Raw genomic sequence first — 21,659 nt, 5'->3', positions numbered from 1 at the left:
GCATCAACATCTCTCGAAGACTTTGTGCAGTTCCGGAAGCGCTGCAACCTCGAGGAATGCCTTGTTGGAGGCAAAACTCCGAGGCGGGATGAGATACTCCTTCATGGCGGGATAAAGGATGTGCTCCAGAATGGCATAAACTTGCTCTTCAGCCTCGCAGAACTCCGGTTCTGAGTAGAAGCGCGCTATTTCCTCACTAAGCGACTCTAAACCTTCCTTTTCGCTCTTCCAGTCCACATCTGTGGCCAGACGCAGAATGAACATGGGCAGATAGCTCATGGGCGGCGTGAAACTGGCCAGCAGCAATGGAAGAGTTCTCAGAGTGTGATCTTCTGCGTTGATGATCAAGTTGTAGTAATCCTTCATGATTGGCGCCTTTTCGCACAGAATCTCCACTGTTAATTGCACCAAATCACTCTTCTCGCCATCCTCTGGCGTCCAGCCACTCTCCTCAGAGTCCAGCGCCATCATGGCCAAGTCCTCCAGCTTCAGGGGTTCCTCCAGTTCGATTTTCCCAAAGTTCCTGAAGTGATAGAGGAGGATTTGGTAGAAGAGTTCCTGACTGGAAAGAGAGAAGAGAGAATTCAGTGCATTATCACGCCAGAGAGAAGATCCTTCGTCTCACCACAACTTCCTGGTGTCGCAGAGGAACATCTTGTCCTCCGATTGAATCAGGAAGTGTTTCCTATCCACAGCACCAACGAAACTCGACTCATTGATGATCTTCCGCAGCGGATCGCTGCAATTATCCTCAACCGTCTTTCTCAGCGTCAAGATGCTGGTCAGCATTGGTGCTTTTGGTGATCTGGGAAGGAAATATGATAGTAATTTCAGAGATTTCAGGCAAAAGAAGATCACAATGTCTCACTTTGTTGATGTTTCTGCCTTTGGCTCACTCTTCGTGATGATTGGAGAAGAAGTGAAGGATTGCGAGAAGAACTTCTCAATCTTCACCTCTCGACTGTCCGTCCGGACAATCTTTGCACTTTCCTCCGTGGTTTTGCGCTCTTCTTTGGGCTCTGCCGAAGTAGAAGGTTGATTTTTCGTCGCTTTCTGCGACGGCAATCGAGATTCCGTGTAGAAAGTCTTCGAAGACTTCCCTTCCAGCAGTTTCTCCTCAATCTTCTGGACGATTCTCTGCACGATGACATCCTCGTGGAGGAAGCGAACCTCGTGCTTTGTGGGGTGAATGTTGACATCGATGGCCAGAGGATCAATTTGGAGACTCATGTAGATAAATGGATGATTTCCCGCGGGAATAAATGCGCTGTAGAGTTCATTCAAGGCCGTCCGGAGGGTTTCACACTCCACGAGGCGATTGTTGATGAACAGCAAGAAAATGCCCTTCTTCAGCGCGTGACTTCCATTGGAGACAAAACCTCTGGCTGAGAACTTCAATGCTTGATCTGCGAACTCAACGGAAAGCAGCTCAGTTGCCACCGAATTGCCATAAATCACCCGAATGTTGTCCAAGACTGAAGACTTCGCTGTGGTTCTTATGGCTGGACTTTCGCCAAACTTCTTCAGCGTGAAACCAACGTGATGATTGTGGATGGCATATTTGCTTATCACGCCGTAAATCAACTGATACTCATCATTTGGCGTCCTCAGAGTGTTTCTCCGCTGTGGTGTGTTGTAAAACAGATCTTCAACCGTGATTATTGTGCCCTGATTGCCGGCACAAGGCACAGGATCTCCTCTCAATCTCCCACCTTCATACTGCGCCTTGTAGGCGCACACAGAGTCGCGCGTCTTCGTCTGGATCCGCAGATGGGCGACGTGACTGATGCTGGACAAGGCTTCACCGCGAAATCCGTAAGTAGAAATCCTAGACAATTCATGGAATCTCTCCAACTTTGACGTCGTGAAGCGTTCACAGACAATTTCCAGATCTTCCCTCCGAATACCTGTGCCATTGTCCAGGATCTGCAACATTTTCATGCCCCCACATTTCACAGTCACCTCAATGTTGGTGGCTTTGGCGTCGAGACTGTGAGAGAACAAGAGATTTGTTAAGTATTCCGGGAAACTCTGGGAATTGTTTACCAATTTTCAATGAGCTCTTTTAGAGCATTTGCCGGACGCTGAATCACTTCTCCTGCTGCAATTTGATTCACAACATTCTCATCGAGCTTCTTAATAACTCCTGGTTCCATTTCGTCACCAAATTATCGAGTATTTTCACGGAAAACAGAGCAATTTGAGAGCAAACATGGCATCAAATACTGTAAAAAGTTAGGTTAGATTGTCATTCGGGCACAGAAAACGCGCAATTTTGCTCGATTTGCTCAAATTTACATACTTTCAGGCGCCGAGAACTACACAATTTCCCTTGCGCCACACCAGAGGCGCTGGAGTATACTTTGCATTCAAAAAGCAAACAGTCAAGAACACGTGTTTCTTTTACTTTGATACGCATTTTATTCATAACATTTACAATTCTCAAGTAAAATAATGCAACAAAACATCTATTTAATTCATCGTTTGAAATTTTTATTATATAGTTTTCGGAAAAAAGAGCCGAAAACTCGCCAAAAAGGGTCTTCATTTGAATTTTCCTCTTCTTTCTCTCTCTCTCACTTTTCATCGAAAAATATATTGATTATAACGATATTCTGCTTGATTTTTTTTTTATTATTTTTCTCTGTACCACTAGAAGCATTTTATATACACGTTGGCAATAGTTTATCACTGACTACATTCAATATACCATTTTTTGCTTCTCTCTCTCTTTCTCTTGTTAAACTCTCTTTTTCTCTCTTCATTCTAATTAAAATAAATCGATTTAATATATTTTTCGCGAAGAAAAAACGACGTGCGCTGCTTCACGTCAACGACCAGAATCAATTCTTTTCTCTATGGCAGTGTCTACATTTACTTTTGTCGCTAGAGATATATATTTTCTGTTCCATCAATAATTTATGTATTTCATAACCACTGTCTTGAAGCATTGAACCACATTGACATATTGCTGGGGGTGTTTTTTTTTCTTTTTTCTTGGGAAAAGAAGCGGACAGAAAAGGACTTTTTTTGTGTTAATTGTGTCTTCAGCTAACTCTTCAGCTTCTGCTTCATCAAACATTGCATTTAAACATTGACAATTCTTGTGACCGAAACTTCTACAATTCAAGATATATTTTTTCTTCTTCCCAAACTCTCTTTCTCTCTAAATTTGTCATATGAAACTTCCAGCTAAACACGCATCTACTTCAAAAATAACTTACAATTTCTCCTCTTTCTCTCTCTCTCTATATTTGCCCATTTTTGGCAAATTGCATTTAAATTCTCTCCTCCTCAAAAATTCCTCTTCAAGACATAATTTATAATTTTTTTTTAATCCAAAATAAAGAAAAATATTGCAAGAAACGAATTTCTAAAAAAATTTTCGTGTGGTCAAAAGCAAATCCTAAATAATAATAATAATTAAGAAAAAAAAAATCATTGAATATTTTCGCGACGATAATGAGAAAAATTCCACTTTCTAAAAAAAAAAATATTAATTAGACATTAAACAAATCACAAATCGCTAAAAGTGATGAGACATCGACAATTAAAACCTAATAATTCTTTCTTCTCTAAAAATTATTATCGTGTCTATCGCCTAACTTAAAAAATATATCGATAAATTTTCCTCGCCTCTTTGCGTACAATTTTTTCTTCTTCTCAGAGATATTTCACTCTGAGACTGAGCCAATGATGCGTCAATTCTTATCAACTCGCAGACTGAAGCGCGGATTGTCGGGTTGAATGGTGAGAATTTTGAGCTCGTTGGGACTCTCGAGGGCATCCTTGGCGTGTGCAGCTGCTGTATCACAGTCTGTGCGCCTGGAGATGAGCATCTTAATGTCCGAATGCAGCGACAATCGGCCCGAGCGTGATGTCTGAAATCTGCACAAAACAATCAACATCAGCAAAATTGCGCATACAAGTAAAAAACTGCCCCAAAACTCACTTGAGATGAATGACGTAGCGAAGGAGCTTCATCTGCTCGCACGTCGTCAACTGAGCCACTTCGCGGCCCGGATTGAGATCCTCATCGAAGGCCAGAACGCGCTGCCGAATGAACGTCGTCGCCATGTTGGGCATGTCCCGGAAATCGTACGCCACCACAAACATCCGCACCACTGTCCCGAGCGGATTCAGCAGCGTCACCTGGATTGTGCCCGATCGTGGAATTGAGTATCCCTTCCGCGACAGACGAACCTCGCTCTGCAACAAATACAGGCATTTTTACATCATTCACAATGTCAATCATTCCATAAGCAAGAGGGAGATATTATGGTCAGAAGTGGTGTACAATTCAGTGGAAGTATTTGGAAGTGGATGTGCTTGAATCTTTCCAATATTTGTGCGTTCAAAAGTTACTTTCAAAAGAAATTAATGCAATAATTGGAGAAAAAGAATTATTCTTAACATTTTCTAGGTTATGTTATGAATTTAAGACAAAATTTGCCACTAAATAACCTTCAAAATCATTCATTTTTGCGCTTACCGGCACAATAATAATGAAATCGAATAAAAATCACAAGCTTTCAATGTTAAACTCGTGTTAATTATGCTAATATTGATCATAACCTCTAAAATATGGTTTCAGGATACAAAAATATCTTTTTCATGAGCTTTCTGATTGATTTTCTGATTTTCTACTCTGAAATAGCAAATTTTAGCTCATTGTCGATTAGTCTTGCCTTTAAAAGATTCCGAATAAGTTTCTTTCAAGGTAAATTTTAGGTTATGTTACAAAGTACATCAAAATATCCGCTAGAGACCTCAAATATTCCTAAAATACTGTTTTTGCGTAAGTTTTCAGAGTCACACAATCAAAAATGGCGTCATTTTAGGTCAAAGACCCCTGAATTTGAGGTTATGATATATAAAGTCACCGAAAAATGTGAATAAAATAAGGAAAACACATGTTTTAAGCACTGTCAGAGGTCTAGAAGTGTTTGTGATTGAAGTTCAGCCACATTATCTCCCCCTTGTCCATAAGCTCTCATCCCAAAACGGAAAACTGAAGGTTTTTCCACCATAAAGAGATCTTGCTTAGTCAATTGCAAGAATCAGGAAAGAACTTGAACCACTTTGTTAGAAAGCTATAAAAAGTGTTTTGTTGCATATTCAGAAAATGAGGTGAAATTAACATTAAAGCCATTTAAACAGTAGAAAGAATTCATACCACATAAGGAGTACTGATTGTTTGTCCTGCCATTTCGTAGAAGTAAGTCTTAGCGGGGATTGTCAGTTGAGTTGGACAGAAACTTCCGGATGCTCCCAGTAAGATACGAAAGCCAGGAACTTGAAATTTTGGAACGATGCGTCTCTGCAGAAGAGATTCCTCCAGAGAACCTGCAAGAATGCAATTTTCACATCAAATATCCCACGAAAAGACAGCTGTTTAACACATACCTAAAAGTCCTCTGCGACCAAATGGCAGCTTCCACGTTGAGCTGGTGGAGAGCTTAATTGGCGATGTCATTGGACTATCAAGGGTGAGATCATCATCGGAGATCTGTTCGTCTGATCCTATTGATGATCTCTCGGACGATCGATCGGACAAATGTCGCGATCTGCGCTTGTAGATCGCGGCGGACTTGATAAAGCGTGGCGAAAGGGTGTGCGAACCATTGAATGTGGGCGCTGAATTTGACTTCTGGACAGGCACGACGGAGCCAACATTGGGCGTCATGTCGAAATTGAAGATGTTCCTAATGGGAATTGGGGAGGATTTGTGCTCCTGCGTCGTCATCGTCGGCGCACGCAGCGACGCCGCCTCCCCGAACACACTCGATAGATTGATCTTTGGTAGATTCCTCACGCGACTCAGCGACGATTTCACCGTATTCATCACACCGCCAGTCGTCAGCGTCTCAGCCGGCGGCACTCTGTGCGGCGTTGTGTTGACATGAAGTGCAGCGGCGGCTGTGCCATTGCTCTGTGGCGTCCTGTACTGATCCTCAGCACGAAACTCCGCCACACCGCCAGCCTCATCGTCCGCCACATCCAGACTCATCTCGTCAAACTGACTGAGCGCCACGTCTGTTGGCCTCTCGCCGCCGTAGATGTGCTGAATCTTCTGCCTCTTGCACAATCGACAATCCAAGTCTCCGTTGGCGCTATCACAGGATCCTCTGTCGCACGTGTGCTCGGGCGTGCGACACTTGGCCAGCGCCGTGCGCTGCATCGCCTGCAGCAGCAGATCCGCCTTGTTGAGCGGCGGCACCTTCGCCTCTGACGCCAGATTCACAATAATATTATTATCACAGTTCCAGCATATGTATTGCATTTCATTATTGCAAAGATCACATTGTGGAAAGCAGTCCATGAGATCCGTCTGTGTGGACACGGTGATCGTGTCATGGACCATCGTGACCGTCTGTGTCGCCTGCGTGGCACTCCGCGGCGGCGGCGCCGGCGGCGCAATGGGCTCCAGACACGGCGATGTGAAGTAGAGCGGTGGTCTGAGATCATTAATCGGTGGCTTGGGCATCTTCTCACCCACATACTGCCGCCTCTCCTCCACCCTCGTCGTCGTCGCCGTCATCATCATCTGCCGCGGCGCCTCCACCTCCGCCGCCACCGCCACATCCTCCTCACTCTGCATCCACCTGTCCTCCTCACCACTCTGTCGCATCTTCTTCTTGTCCCGCCGCATCAGGCGCTTCTTGTACTTCTGCAGCTGCTTCTCCCGATGCAACACCGACGGCAGGATGTTCATGCTGCTCATCATCTCCGTGGGTGATTCCTCATCAAATGTACACCTATGCTTCCCCTTCTCCATGCAACATGGCACCGAAATCATCTCACGCTCCTCACTCACCGCCAACACGCGCTCCTCATTCAACTTCGGGATCATCTCCAGGCGCGGCAGACTCTTAAGACACACCTGAACTGCCACACCGTCGTCTAGCTTCACATTGGGAAATGTGTGAATCAGCGGTTGATTCTCAAAATTCGACACAGTATCGTAGGATTTCACACGATAGTAAATATCCAGACGTGGTCCAAGCGATTGTCCAAATGTTATTCGCGGATTGTCACGCAACTCCACACCGCTGGACAGCAAATCCGTCCACGCTGTGATCTGTGAGAAGTGCAACTGACTACGAATGGCAGTGCAGAGCGACGGAAGAGTCATTCCAGGTTCAACGGGCCTGCAAAATAAACATTAAAAAGACACTCATAATTTTTTTTTGGAGAATCACAAAGCTTGAAGGAATCCAAGGTTCACACTTGGCATCTTATATTTATTAGTGCCACGCCATGATTTTTGAAAACTTCCTGAAGCCAGAGCTGAGTTGAGTGACTTTTTTGTAGATTGCGAAGGAAAAACCAATGTGAATCAAGTGAACAAGGTTCAAGTATATCATGTGTGTCTGATTCGCATTATTTCACATATTTTTCTGATTTTAAAAATAAAAATATGTGTGTGTATAATAAATTGGACTTAAAGCTTATCTCATGAAAATTTTCCAAATTTAATTTACCTTATCAAAGATTAAACACACATTCAACAACCATCTCTCTTTCTCACTCTCCTCTTGACCCACATTGAGAATTACTTCCGCAAACAGCAGAAATTAATCTATTACACATAATACAATTAATCATCTTCAATTCTCAGCTCTGTTTCAGTGACTTCAGAGTTATTCAAGGCATCAAAAAGTCTCGACAAATTTGCACTGTAACTTTCCCCAGCCAAAATCATAAAATAAATAAACTCACTTGTCGATCTTCTGTATGATCCACTGCTCAAGGAGCAGCGGTTGCGTCTCCGGTCCAAGATACACCTCAATGCAAATTCCATTGCCTCGACTGAGAATGGCTGCCATTTGTTTATACTGCATTTGCCAACGACAACACTGCAAATCATCGAGAAAGTCATTTACTTTGCATCCAATCTTTCCAACAATTCGTCGCACTTACACTTTCTGCCAGATCACTGCAATGGTGTTCAGCATCATTGTCCTGACCCTGCTTAATTACGCCGATCTTCTTGAGAAATTGCTCACAGTGAAAGCCACACTTGATGCTCGATCGTCGCGATGTGGAATTGCTGCGTCCCTTCAACATCTCCTTCGACATCACCGACGACGTGGACGCCGATCTGGCGAGCAACGTGGACAAACTCGTGTCCAAATCCACCGTCTTGAACAATCCCATCGCCTTCAGTGATCGTGGCTTTGACTTGAGACACGTCGACGCCAGATTCTGCAGCGAATCCAGGAGACTCGCCGTGTCACCAGAACTTCCCCCAGAGCTACTCGCACTGGACGACGTGGCCGACTTCATCATGGGCACATCGAGATCATTGTCCGAGTCCACATCATCTGGAGCTGATGTCATCATCGCGGCGGCAGCGGCGGCGGCTGTGGTCTGGTAGAATTCCGCTGAATCTTTGCTCGTGCTCGGCGCCGATCGCAATTGACGCAATTTCTGCTTCAGCCGATGGATATTCTGAACGGAATCCGACTTTGCCCACGACGATGCTGCCGCACTCGAGGCCAGCTGTTGCTGACTCGCGGCGGCATCGCGTGAATCCTCGTCATTCACCACTGAGCGTCCCTCCAGCACCAACGACGCAATCCCAATGGACACGGAGAAGGCCGGATTCGTTGGGGCGATGCAGGTGCCACTGTGCATCTGGAGACAAAACAGGGACAATATGATTATTCACATCAAGAATATACACACACCTAAAAATAACACATATGTGTCACTCAAGGGGGAGATAATACAGTCAGAAGTATACTTAAGAAGTGGAAGTGTTGAAAAACCTACAATATTCCATTTCTGAATGCTTAATTCACTGACAAATCACCAAGATTCTTTGGATTTTCATTCTATTTTTACATAGAAACGAACGTTAGAGTCTTTTTATAGGTTATGTAATGAATCAGGGACAGATTTAATGAATAATTCGTATTCTAGAACATCAATTCTTACACTCTAGTCAAAGAAATTGCTATTCAGTGACAGAATTAAGCAATTTACAATGCTTTTTTGATCATTTGATGCCAATAAACAGTACAAATTGCGCTAAAGTCAAACATAACCTTAAAAATAGTAATTTAAACTTGGAAAATGTCCATATAGAAAACTTTCTGTTCAATTTTGACTGTGAATCAACAATTTTAAGATCATTGGCAAATCATAAGACAAGATTTTGTGATCTAGAAATCTTCCAAACGGAGTTTTTGAAGATCTCTTAGTTATATTTTTGAGGTTATGATCGAAAAACATCGAAATATTGAATGGAAACTCAAGAAATTCAATATATCTTGAGGATTAATGTGGAAACAAACCAATTTGGAAGTTTTTAGAAGTGGTGCACAGATTTCAAGCTTATTATCTCCCCCTTGATGACACTTTTGGAAAGTGTATATAAATGAAAAGATATGGTATCATTTGACACACAGAAAGAGGAAGTCTAAAATTAAGAATCACCGCAATATTCCAGAAATACACAATATAAAATTGCTCAATCTTACACATTCGTGACACACTTTGCAAATTTATATTACACTTTCCACCCATCGAAAGATAGTAGAATGTCACACCGGTCAAAATCGAATGATATCGCCGACAATTGCTCTAGAATTCCTTATTTAGGATGTGTCACTGTGGTTAGCCAAGTGCGCCATAAGCGCATTTTGTCACACAATTTGCCTTATCATTCATTGCTCTCTATTCATCTTCTCCGCCACACAATTGACTTCTTCTTCTTTTTTTTAATCATCGAAGTCATTAGCACAATTTTTGCGAATGTGAAAAGATTGAATTTTCTTTTTCCTCAGAAATAAAGGTGAATAAACATTTCTTCACATCAAATTGACTCCGTGAATTGTTTGCTTTTTTCACCTAATTAACTCAAATGTGCGCTAGATTAAGTCATCGTATTTCATCATTAAGGAAACACCATTATTCAATTCTCTTCACTGATTTAAATTAATTATCATGAATATAGTGGTTGGGAAAAGACGACAACTCCCAACAATTCTCCCCAAAACACACTCGCGCTCCAAGTCCTCCTATTGGGGAACCAATAAATTGACTTGATAAAAGTGAAGAAACAGAAAGAGCGAGAGAGAGAGAGAGAGAGAAGTGAGGCACATTTTCACGTACGCACATTAATGCACTTCTGGCGCAATTTTCTCTTTGCTCTATCGAAGAATTATATACTATTGCGGTCAGGTTCATGAGTTGCATGCTAAAAATGTTGCATCATATTGCAATTCTGCACTTTCAAAATTTCAATTGCGATAAAGTGCAGGCTTTTTCGTATATCTTTGGCAAGAATTTAACCCACACCCAAGAGAGAGAGAGACATTCTACCACTTTTCTCCTTGACCACACCATCTTATGTTCACTCTAAGTATTTTGCTGATACTGTCAAATTTTCTCCTGAGGTCGTTATCAGATCAATCACCCATGGTAAATTGCTTATTCTGTACCGCAGCGCAATGTACTTTGCTCACTCTCAGGTCACAGAATCCTCAATAACACATTCTGCAATGTAAATTGGGCTTTCGCCTCTATCAGAGATGAAAACTGACTCTGAACTAGAGCACAGAATGGAAAATTTAAGGCACTTCAGCATAAAAAGGTTTGCAAATTCACATATTGATCAAATAAATATTGACCAATTGACGTGACTAAAAGTTTCACTGTCTGAAATACACTGATTTTCAGGCGTGAATCAATTTTTAGTCTCACCTACATTGCAACATTACACAATGACTTAATACCCTGAACAGCAACAACAACGAAAAAAAAAACAACAAAATCACACCATTCAATTGACAAGAGTGTCTTCTATTTATTCATCGTCTCATCCACGATTTTCCCTCAATGAAAGTGTGACGGCAAATACAGGAAAAACACACTAACAGCTGAATAGTATAGATATTTTGAGGTCAATGATGCCAAGGCCAGGGAAATTTCTGAGATACCCTTTCGCGATAAAATGATCATCACGTGATAAGCATTCCTCAATGACACTTTCTACCACACACAGTGTGCAACTACACAAATTGAAGGTTGAGTCACAATTGCTCATTGAATTGTGTGCAATTTTTCTCCTCCTTCTTCTTCTCTCTTTTTGCTTGTAATCCCTCAACATAGAAGTCATTCAATTGAAAAGTGTGCATAAATGCAATTGCAAAAAAAAAAGATTTCCTCACTTTTCAGCACGCCATTTATATTCATTACTTCTCTTCTAAAGTCACAAAGAAGCTTTCGTATATTCTAGCAAATCAAACACCCGCAGAGCTCAAAAGTCTCGCGCGATATTTCTCTCCAACGTCACAAAACTTCCTTTCGCGCTTTTGAGAGAGAGTTGAAGGGAACATATTTTTGAAAGGGTGTTGTGAGATTGCTGAAAAAGTTGAAAAGCCAAAAACAGCCACACTTCAGCATTGCACATTATGCTGCGAGCACAAGTTTCATTTGAAAGTAGCACACGGTCGACTAAAATTGATCAATTCATGCTGCTTTTGCCTCACACTGTATATATAAAATATGTATAAAATACACCAGGCAATAATATAAATGTACGGAAAAAAAAACTCGAAAAACCTTCTCCAACTTTTGGCCATGTTCATGAAGTGGAAATAAAAGTTCAATTCGACACAAAAGCCCATTTATGAACACCCAAAAAAAAAGTCCCACAATTTACCACAAATTCCTACAATAAGACGCTAAACATATAAGATTTTTCATTAACTTCATGAACAGAAAGAAAAATCACTGCACTACTAAACCCCTCGGGAGTGATTTTTCTCTCTCTGTTCAATTTCCTTCCATGGAAAATACTTGACTGTATTTATATTAATTCCCATTGTGAACGTGTGGAATTTTCTGCATAAAAAATATCTCATGCAATTTCCACGAGTTTCGCACACATTTATACAATATTAATTCATTTATATATATATATAAATATTAACATAGCGACTTAATAATTGTAATGAAAATTCATCATGTGCAAAAAACTACGATGAGCAATTTTCGAATTTTCACTATAATTAACAGAAAAATAGCAATTTATAACTTTTGTCTCTCTGTTTGATGCATTTATACAAAAAATTATATCATCACAAATTTGCAAGTCTCTCTCTTGTGCTTGTGCTTGTGGTGTTGAATAAAAAAGCACACACAGAGAGAGATGAGTTAACGTATCTCATCAGGGTGTACGAAGAGATATACGAGAGAGAAAGCCTGGAGAAAAAGTAGAAAATGTGGTGAACTTTGTATTTTTTCTGCTCCCCTTCAGTGTATTCACATTTTTCAGTCATTCGAAAGTGATAAATATGCACATTGGAATATAACGTGACAAATTCCTTATCAACATACTCCGCACCATATCACGCAGCGCATTTTCATATGATTAAACATTACATAGTTTCCACACAACACGTCCAACAATAACCGCTATTCTTCTTTTCTTTCCCCACAATATAACCTCATCAGCTTACCCTGCAATTTATATTATATACTAAAACACATATTGTTGTTACTAAGCATCTGATGAAATGGAAAATATTAATTCTCTAAAGCAATTTGCACTTCAACACAGAGTGATTGATTTCTTATCAAAAAAAAAGCATAGAGTGAGAGAGAGCATCAGTCTCGGCGGTACACACTTCCTCTTTTCCCCAAACCATTTTCACGATAACATGGAAAGAGAGAAAAGTGAACACAAATGTCACAGAAAGATAATAATAAAAATAATAAATCGCAGGGTTAAATCTTGTCAGTTCTTTTTTATACCACAAAAAACTCGTTGGGCCTCTTTATCTCTGCTTAATCGCGCTCCAAAAAAAAAACACCAAACACACACACACACACTTTATATCGCCATAAGTTGTTGTTGCTCCACTTTCATTATGCAGTGAGAAAATATCATACTAACCGACTTTAATTTTAATCCAGCAGGTAAGACAAGAAAACGATACAAAAGAAAAAACTGCAACAGAGTGGTAAAAAAAGGTGCAGTATGCAAAAAAAAATCCACACGCACTTAAGCTCTCTTCTCAATTTATATGTATTAATAATGTGGAAAGTTTTCAAGTATAACACCCTCTTTTCACTCAATTATGTGCATGTGAATTTATTTCATAATCCCCATCGCGAGAAGGGAGACACAGTGTGAGAGAGAGAGAGGTAAAATTACAAATACATTTTGTAATCCAATTTGACTTTCGTCGGCGAAACTTTTAAACACTTTTACTTCTCTCCATCATTATCAACCAACAGCATTGCCAGAGCTTTCATTTTGCACTGCAGAAGTGCAAAAAAAGAAGTCTTGCAGAGAGTCGTACCACGAGAGAGAGAGAGTAAGAAAGAGTGAGAGAGGATTGAATAATCTTCAATCAATCACACATCGTCATTTTCCTTTCAAACCATCATCTCTTGCAATCTTGCCAATTTCTCAAAACACCAATTATCTCCTCAGACACACAGAAATCAATTATTCACTTCTCTGACGCATGCATTTCAACGTATATACAAATTGCATTACTGAAAAGCTTCAATTACCTCAAAAAAATCATACCATTTCAAACGTCACTCACATGTCTAAACCTTGAACAAGAAGCAAAGTTTTTTGTCTTGTCCACTCCTCAAACACCACAAAAGTGGCAATTTTTATTGAAAAATTAATCTACAATTCCATTTTTGCCAAGTTCAAGATACAAAACAATAAATTGGCCAAGAATTAAACGTGTTTCTCTTTTTCCTTTGCTTCTCTTTCAATTCAAACGTGCAAAATTATGTCATTCGCGTGTGAATTCAACGAATAAAAAGGCCACAAATAAAAGAATTCCATATCCAATTGCCTTCTCGTCCTCTCTCTCTCTCTCGCTGTCTTTATCTTTCCCTGAAATTGCACTTTAATTGTTATGGGAAAAATTTGGTGAATTCACCGTGTGGCTGTTTTATAGCACTCTTCATTACCCTAGACTTGACAGAGATGAATTTAGTATGATCAGCCAGACGTTGAAAATGTGTTATAAGCGTGTAAGCAGAATTTATTTAAATTAGCACGATATTATGTCTTGAAACAGGCATGTGGCAAGCACACAGCCAAAAAAATATTTGACTTTTAAAATACCACAGTGATGAAATATGGATTTCTTACTTTACATAATTCATCTAAAGGGTTTCACCAAGGGCGAGATAATATGGTCAAAAGGTGTACAAATCAGTAGAAATGTTGCAATTTATGCAATATTTAATTCACTGCCTTGATTGTTCTAAGTTATGTGAGTGATTTAAGCCTAAAAAACATCTTAAATTAGAAATTTTTACACATAAACTAAAAGTATTTTCATTTTATCTATAGAATAGCGTATTTTTACCCAATAAAAATTATGATTTTAGGAAATAATGCTTAATTGAAACATAACCTAAATTTGTTTTTAATAAACTGTTTTAATTTTGAGTTAGAAATAACAAAAGAAAATTAATTAAAAGATTATGATCAAGAAAAATACGCAATAGTGTAATTAAAACCATGGATTTTAAAGTTTTTTGGTTAGATTTCGGTTAGATTTTAGTCAGATTCCAGTCAGGAAATGGTGTACAGATTTCAACCATATTATCCTTCCCTTGGATTCCACAGTAGAATGTATTCATTTGAATTGTAGTTAAAAATTCACCGGATTTTCCTAGAATTCTCAATGGAATACAAGGTAAAAGTTTAAATCCAAAGTCTATACACAAACTCACAAGGGATTAAACCACGAAATCTCCTCGTTACGTGATATGGCAAAGAGTGAAAAGTTTATACATTTTAAATTCCTCTGACGCAATTAATATGTACTTTGGGAGGTGTATGAAAGTAATTGTGTCAATTATATCATCAAGATATCAACTCCACGGTATTCTGTGTCTCTTCCCCCCAATGAAATCAACACTTTTGTTCACGCTGGCTTGAGAAGCCCTACAGAGAAACTTGTGTGTGTTGCTGACAGTCAAGAAGGAAAATTTGATGGCGAAGAAACATTTGTGTGTGAAAATCCATAGGAAGTTTCGAATGTGTGAATTGTAAACTCCAACTTAAACGCGTCTCTCACTCACTTGCACCAATCGTGAAGCATTACAGTTGCTTTTGTTTAATTTGGAAGACAGGAAATTGAATTTTCGCATGTGTAACACACAGAAGAGAAGAAAAAAAAGGGTATCATGGAGTGAATAAATAAATCATACAATTGAGCCCAGTAACACTAATTGAAACTATTCAAGCAAAATGAAATGTGTGTTGAAGGTAATTGCATATAAAAAAAAAAATGAAAATGCTCGCGCTTTTCAAGTACCATTTGTGTGTACTATTGTTATGTCAGATTAATGCCATAAAAACCAATGAATTGTACAAAAGCAAAAAGAAAAACCATAAAAATTCCCCGTTAAAAAGGAGCCAATGAATGATGATTGTAGGAAAAATCATTTTCTTCCCAGACACTATCAAGTATTGAGACCTAAGCGAAAAAAGAACTTTTGGTCAAGTAATAAAAAAAAATAAAAACACCCAACTGTAAACAGAAAACATATGTTCGGATAAAACGTCAGTATATTTGTGCGCTTGTATAGCAATTTAGCGTGCGTGCGAGTGAGACAGGTACAAGTGAAGATTATAGCGAAATATCATAAATTAGATTTCCTTTCGCATCTCTACTCTATTTTTATTGCGCACACTCTTGCCAACGGCACTGAGCATGTGTGTGCATTCTCTCTTACTTCACGTTTCCCCACGTTTTGTTATGAAATTTTCCTACTCCCACCACCACACTCCTCACTCGCAGCAGCTCCACAATCTAATCCGAATCACATTGGTGGGGGGGCACCAGACTGCGTTGTTTCCAACTAAACAGCTGATTTGCCGAAGGCTCCACTGGTTGTCCTTGTTGCGCACACAAAAACTGCATAAGACATCAGCTTTCAGCATAAATTTGCGCTCTAACATGCCATGGAGTAATAAGGATAGAGTCCAAAACTAGCTATCCCTGTTAAACTCACAGACTTTGATGGGGGAAAAAATCAACTCTTTGCTCTCTTCTCTTCACACAAAACTTGCATGACAAAAAGCTAAACTCAACCGAATTAAAATTAATGAAACGTCATTTCAGAAAGAATCAGAGATTAATTTCTCATCAAATTCATACAGAGTTTGAGTGTGTTTTGTCTCTATATTAATCCATCTCAAGGTGGTACTTTTTTTTCTTCTTATCAAATTGATCAATTCGCTAGCTATATTTTCCTCTCAGTCAATTATAATAAAAAAAAAAACATACAGCAGCATAAAATAGACGTGAAAGAGAAAACTCAATAACGCAACATTTATCCACCATCATCTTCTCACTCACTCCCAACCAGACTTCTCAATCAGGCTCCAAGAGAAGTAAACCAGAAGAGCCAACTTGAGCCACTCACCATCCCATTCCCACTCGCTATGTATATGCTCTCTTGCCTCTGACATACTTTTCGAGAGACATTTTAGGAAGCCTAAAATTCATGCTAACACACACTCTTTTCTTGCCGTGTGTGTATTTGTGTGTGATATTCTTTTGTGAGCAGAAATATCACATTGAAAAAAATTATATAAAATGTCAAATTAATTAATTGCAGACATTGCTATATATCTCCCTATTTTCCTCGCTTTATCTCACTCTCAAAAACTACAACACATCACTCGCACAATCAGCTGCTCTTTTTTTTTTGCGCCACCACACAATTTTCCCACTGATATTCCTTCTCTCTCACTCTCTGTGCCAACACAGAAAAACTGATACTAAAGTGAAGGCCTCATTTTGAAGATTGTCCAGCACACGGAATAAAAATAACATCCCACTTCTGAAATATTTCAACTATACTGACAAACATATAACATCTCTTTTTACACCATCGTGTGTTGTTACGCAATAAACCATAAGGAATTTTCACACCAAAAATCATTCACTGGATTTCCGTTAATAACTATATACGATATAAAGAAATGCGGAAGATGAAGATATATTTTCAAAAGTGTGTATAAATTTTCCCACAACACAAATTAATACTTTTTTGACTTCTCTCGGCAATGACGAGGGCGTTTAGGGGTGAGACACACCAGCAAAAAAAATAAAGGCAAATAAAGGCCAAGAGAAGTGATATAAAAGATCAAAATGACAAAGGAGCAAAAATCACGAAGGGATTTATTTGCCAAAATATTCTTTGCCTCAGCCAAACAATTCCTTCAAGTACATTTATAGACATTTTTCTCTGTCTCTCTCTCACTCTCTCTCTGTTTTAACCCCATTGATTGCGCATATAAGAGAGTCTTATACTATATTCAAAAGGCACTTTTGCAAGAGAGCCATAAAAAAACAATGTAAGGGAAAATGGCAAATGAGAAACTTTACATATGACGTCTCAACGAGTTGTGTGTGCGATATGTAAAGTGAAAAAATATATATATATGTCTTCTCTTTATATACACACCTCTAATGTTTCAAGGTCCATATATTACACCCATTTGAAAATCATAATGTATCAACACACCTTCAAGTCCGAAAGACCACAATAACGCAATAGTGTGGCAACTGGCAACAGAGAGAAAAATCAAGACAGTCTCTCGCATAATCCAGCAACACATATGCGGATTACAGAAAATGATGATGCGAAAATTAAATTAATATTCCACCTCCTTGTGTCAACTTTTTTTTCTTCCACCATCAACATCAGAACGCAATTCTCTTGGCAATACTCAAATGCAAAAATGAATGATGAATATTTAAGCGGGTTGAGGAAAAGAATAAAGAATAAAAAAAAAATAGAGATTAAGAAGAAATATATAAATAAAATACATACTACGAAAGCTACGTGTCATTTTCATTGTCTCATGCGCACATTGCTTTGCAATTAATGCTTCTTGAATTTCGACGAGATTATCGTCGACAAGCGCAGAAAGGCCAGTAAAAAAAAAGATATTGTATATTAAATGAGAGCTTGTCCAAAGTGCGCAATTGATTCCCAATGTGTGAAATTCAAGCACGAGAAAACATGTTGAGAACCATCAATCAGATGATTTTTGTGGTATTGCCAGACTACGAAAGTCTCTACGCCGCGTGTGTCTGACGTCAGCCCACAAGGCGCAAAAGTTGGTTGTAATGGCAGGGAGAGAAATATCTCAAATATTTACTATTTTTAGGGTTTATTGTTGAAATTGGAGAACTGAAATCCAACCTAGTAATTGTCACAACGTAATTTCCCAACAAAGGTTCCTCTCAAACACTTTGTGCACAGCACAAAATGGGAACATATCAATAGACATGTTGGCATCAGGGTTGGGTCCATTTATGGTTAAAGATAGCCAATAAATGCAGACATCCTTGACACAAACTAACCAACCACCCTGTGAGGCAATCCCATTCGTGGTAAAATGAGAATCTGCATTTGAACTCATCCCCACCCACACAGAATCTCGTTATTCATTAAATTTGTCTTGGCAATTGAAACTTCTGGGCGAAATGTGTGCTTTTTTGCGTCTCTGTTTCTCTCTCTCACTCTCTGGACATATTCAGTCGGGATTTCGGTGTACAAAGACCGTGTTCGAGGCCAACGAACCACATCGAGTCGCGGGTTGGCACAAGGGTTAGAGCACGGCAATGGTGATTCGGTATTATAAGTCTAGGAGTGAAAAAAAGAAGCCAAATTCGCTTTATACCTGATTGTCTAATAGGAAGTATGCCTAAAAATTTTCCATATCTTTTTTTTCCATGTGCCCAACAGACAAAAACACACAGAAACACACACGTGGAAGCCACCATTGCCCACGAGAGCTTTACAATAAGTTAACGGGAATTGCGCACCTTTCGTTTGAAATTGAAGAAGAATAACTAAAAAATAACATAAATGAAGTGAAAATAAAAGAATAAAACCAGACTCCAATGTCGCTCTTTCTCTCTTTCTCCCACTCTTGTGGGCCTTCTTTTTTTCAACTTGCGATGATGATTCCAAAAGTAGCACAGAGAACACCTCGCGATTCTCCGCCGTGCACGCCATTGTGCGAATATTATCAGTTGATAATGCGATGTTGATTTATCAACCATTGGAAATCTTGGCTCACCAGGAGGAAAACACGTGAAACAATTGGGAAATTTTGCAAAAACTTCCCTCATTTCAAAGTGCACAAGCGACTTGTGCTCATGCCCAAGAGACAAAAAGCCCACAAACGAGAAAAGACACCCAGAGATAATATGTGTTTGATGAAGTTTTACTTTTGGTTGCCTCTTCTCAAGCCTCTTCCTCTTCTTCTTCATGTTTCTGGCCTCCTCAAAGCGCCCAAGACACGTTGAGAATTGAGTCACACACGAGGTTTTCGCCTCATGTGAAAGATTTCAAATGTCCGGTTTCACTTGAAATATTCAAGAAACCCTCATTTTGGCCAAAACTCATTAACCCATGATAACAAAATGAACATAATCCCATCATGAAGGCATCAAATGAGAGCAACAATCAATGCAAAACTACCTCCCATTCAAATTCACTCCTTAAACCATAAGTACATTAACCGAACAAGGACGAGACAAGAGTTCTTTGTCCTTCTCCGTGATAAGGCCTCTGTCTCTCTAAAAGCAAATACGGAACATCTATGAATATCTTTACCGAGACGAGGGGCTTTTCCCCTCAATGGGGAATGATATCAGTTCATTGCGGGACAAACGTGGTTTGGTTGCCAAGATGGAACAAAGAGCGCAACAAAGACATCAGCAAACTACTAATAAAATCGGAAACTCCGTCATTAGCAACAAAAACTCCTCTGGGACTTTCTTCTGATCTTCACTTTTCAATCAGTCTCAGCGGACTCAGCTAAAATTAGATCCTCAATTGGTTGCACAGCTTTTTTTTCATTCTCTTAAGCGAATCACAATGGATAAGAAACATACTTCTTCGAAGGTTTTCATCATGTCTCACTCTCTCTCTCTCTCTTGTTGGCTATTGCAATCCAGACATTTGCCAATAATTATATACACCCAAATTGCTGACTTCAGCAATGTTTCAAATCTTTCGCGAGACTTTATGCGGACATTGGTGGACTGTTGTGCACAAGAGTAAAACTGGGGAGATTCTGGGGATCTCGCGAGAATCCAATGTGTGCGCCTTGAGGGAGAGAAGAAAGAACAAGAGAAGAAGGATCTCTGGTGAGTTTTCTCACCTCTTCTCCGTATGACTTTTCGTGTGTTCTCCTCTTATATTATGTATTTTGAGTCCATTATGTGTTCTTTGTCGTCTGCTGACGCACTTTTCGGATCGAAAATTGAGCACGAGCGAACGAGAGAGAGTCACACACAACCCCTCGACCAGAGTCCTCCTTCTCTCACTTTCTCCTTGGCCAGAGAGCTCAGCCCGTTTGGCAGGACATTCACACTGACGAGAGCCAGTGGTAACGGGGGCTTTTCTTTCTTTTCCTGGGTCACAGAGGGAAAAATATAGAATATAACAGAACACCACGCGAAACAATGACGCTCTCGAGTCTTTCAATCTACGTCTCAATTGCCATGAATTGTATGGGAATTTTGGGGGCAAATTCACACATCAGGAAAAGGGGGCCCCCATGGGGGACAGAGGAGCGCACCACCGAGCGACAGAGCGAAGAAATTCGAGGAAGAATTGTGATGAAAGTTGTTTCACTTTCGCAACACCCCGCCAAGATTCCGTCAGACGCGCGATTGCGTTTCGTCAATTAATTAAATCTAATGATTGAAGCCCCCGAAGAGATGTTGGTTGTATGAAAAGAGAGACTGAGTTGAGAGACATTTTGTCGACTTTCAGAGATGCTTTCATTCTCTGTGTGAAATCAATAGGTGGAAAATGTACGAAACTCCATTAACCAAGCACTCCCTCTACGGTGTCAGTGGAACTACACACAAGACAAGCACTGACAATTTCTCTCCAGATTCCACCCAAATTAACCACTCAAGCCACCCTGTGTGGACACAAATCACCATCACAGGTCACCAAGAGGTGATTAGGACCACAGACATGTTGAGTATGATGAGTTTTCGGGGGAGATTTTCGTGCTTTTCTAATGACAGCAATGGAGGTAAGGTGGTCCCTTCTCAGGCTTACCTTGACGATATTTGCGATCCGAATGGCGAATGAACGTGGAAATTGCAACTATTAAAGTCCAATAGCTATACTATAGTCACTGTAGTACATTTTTTCGCACAATTTAAACATTTTTCTGCACTTTTGCACACTTTTTCCCTTGAAAAAAAAAAGTTTCCACACAGAGAATGTCTGCTGAGAGTGTTTCGCTCACTTCAGAGGCACGATTACATCTGTTCGCCAGTGAAACGACTCGAGGCAGTGCCAGCGAGAATCCAGAAAAATGACTTTTCACCAGGGCTGAGCAACCTTTTCCCCACAAAGTCACTTTCACGCTGAAAAACTGTCCTAATCGCTTGAGACAGGCTTTCCCAGGGCATTTGGCGATCTCAGTGAGCATCCCAAGGAGTCCAGAACAGATTTTTAGGGACTAATCAAGGATTTTTACCTGCAAAATTGATGATTTTTCTTCAGACGAATCAGCAAAGTGTGCAGAGAAAATGTTCCCCTCCACTGGTGATGCCCTGACAGAATCAGCTGTACTGGCGAGAGCACTTATATTTGTCTCGCTCTGG

The 21,659-nt window shown here is 39.9% G+C and overlaps 2 protein-coding genes across 2 annotated transcripts; both read right to left on the bottom strand.

Annotated features, from left to right (window-relative positions):
• Positions 1 to 3: 3 nt before the first annotated feature.
• Positions 4 to 2,236, bottom strand: LOC132257532 (DNA mismatch repair protein Mlh1). Its single transcript, XM_059754486.1, has 4 exons — positions 2,047 to 2,236; positions 869 to 1,990; positions 626 to 805; positions 4 to 562 (listed from the first exon to the last, which is right to left on the bottom strand). Exons 1-4 carry the CDS (start codon positions 2,154 to 2,156, stop codon positions 4 to 6), a joined length of 1,971 nt encoding a protein of 656 aa, XP_059610469.1. The 5' UTR covers positions 2,157 to 2,236.
• Positions 2,237 to 2,471: 235 nt separating this feature from the next.
• Positions 2,472 to 21,339, bottom strand: LOC132257804 (protein Atossa). The gene is made up of 7 exons (XM_059754839.1): positions 21,106 to 21,339; positions 7,924 to 8,640; positions 7,723 to 7,859; positions 5,407 to 7,151; positions 5,177 to 5,346; positions 3,953 to 4,209; positions 2,472 to 3,888 (listed from the first exon to the last, which is right to left on the bottom strand). The coding sequence occupies exons 2-7, from the start codon at positions 8,638 to 8,640 to the stop codon at positions 3,702 to 3,704; spliced, it is 3,213 nt and encodes a 1,070-aa protein (XP_059610822.1). The 5' UTR covers positions 21,106 to 21,339; the 3' UTR covers positions 2,472 to 3,701.
• Positions 21,340 to 21,659: the final 320 nt, after the last annotated feature.

This window comes from Phlebotomus argentipes, unplaced genomic scaffold (genome assembly GCF_947086385.1).
Source record: "Phlebotomus argentipes unplaced genomic scaffold, Phlebotomus argentipes genome assembly scaffold_4, whole genome shotgun sequence".
Lineage (NCBI taxonomy): Eukaryota > Metazoa > Arthropoda > Insecta > Diptera > Psychodidae > Phlebotomus > Phlebotomus argentipes.
This window is presented reverse-complemented; position numbering and strand designations above follow the sequence as displayed.

Coding starts and splice junctions, on each gene's coding strand:
- LOC132257532 (XM_059754486.1), bottom strand. CDS start 2,156: ATGGAACCAGGAGTTATTAAGAAGCTCGATGAGAATGTTGTGAATCAA. Junction 806..868: donor AAGGCAGAAACATCAACAAA/GTGAGACATTGT, acceptor TTTCCTTCCCAG/ATCACCAAAAGCACCAATGC. Junction 563..625: donor TGCGACACCAGGAAGTTGTG/GTGAGACGAAGG, acceptor CTCTCTTTCCAG/TCAGGAACTCTTCTACCAAA.
- LOC132257804 (XM_059754839.1), bottom strand. CDS start 8,640: ATGCACAGTGGCACCTGCATCGCCCCAACGAATCCGGCCTTCTCCGTG. Junction 7,860..7,923: donor GCAGTGATCTGGCAGAAAGT/GTAAGTGCGACG, acceptor GATGATTTGCAG/TGTTGTCGTTGGCAAATGCA. Junction 3,889..3,952: donor CGCTACGTCATTCATCTCAA/GTGAGTTTTGGG, acceptor TGTTTTGTGCAG/ATTTCAGACATCACGCTCGG.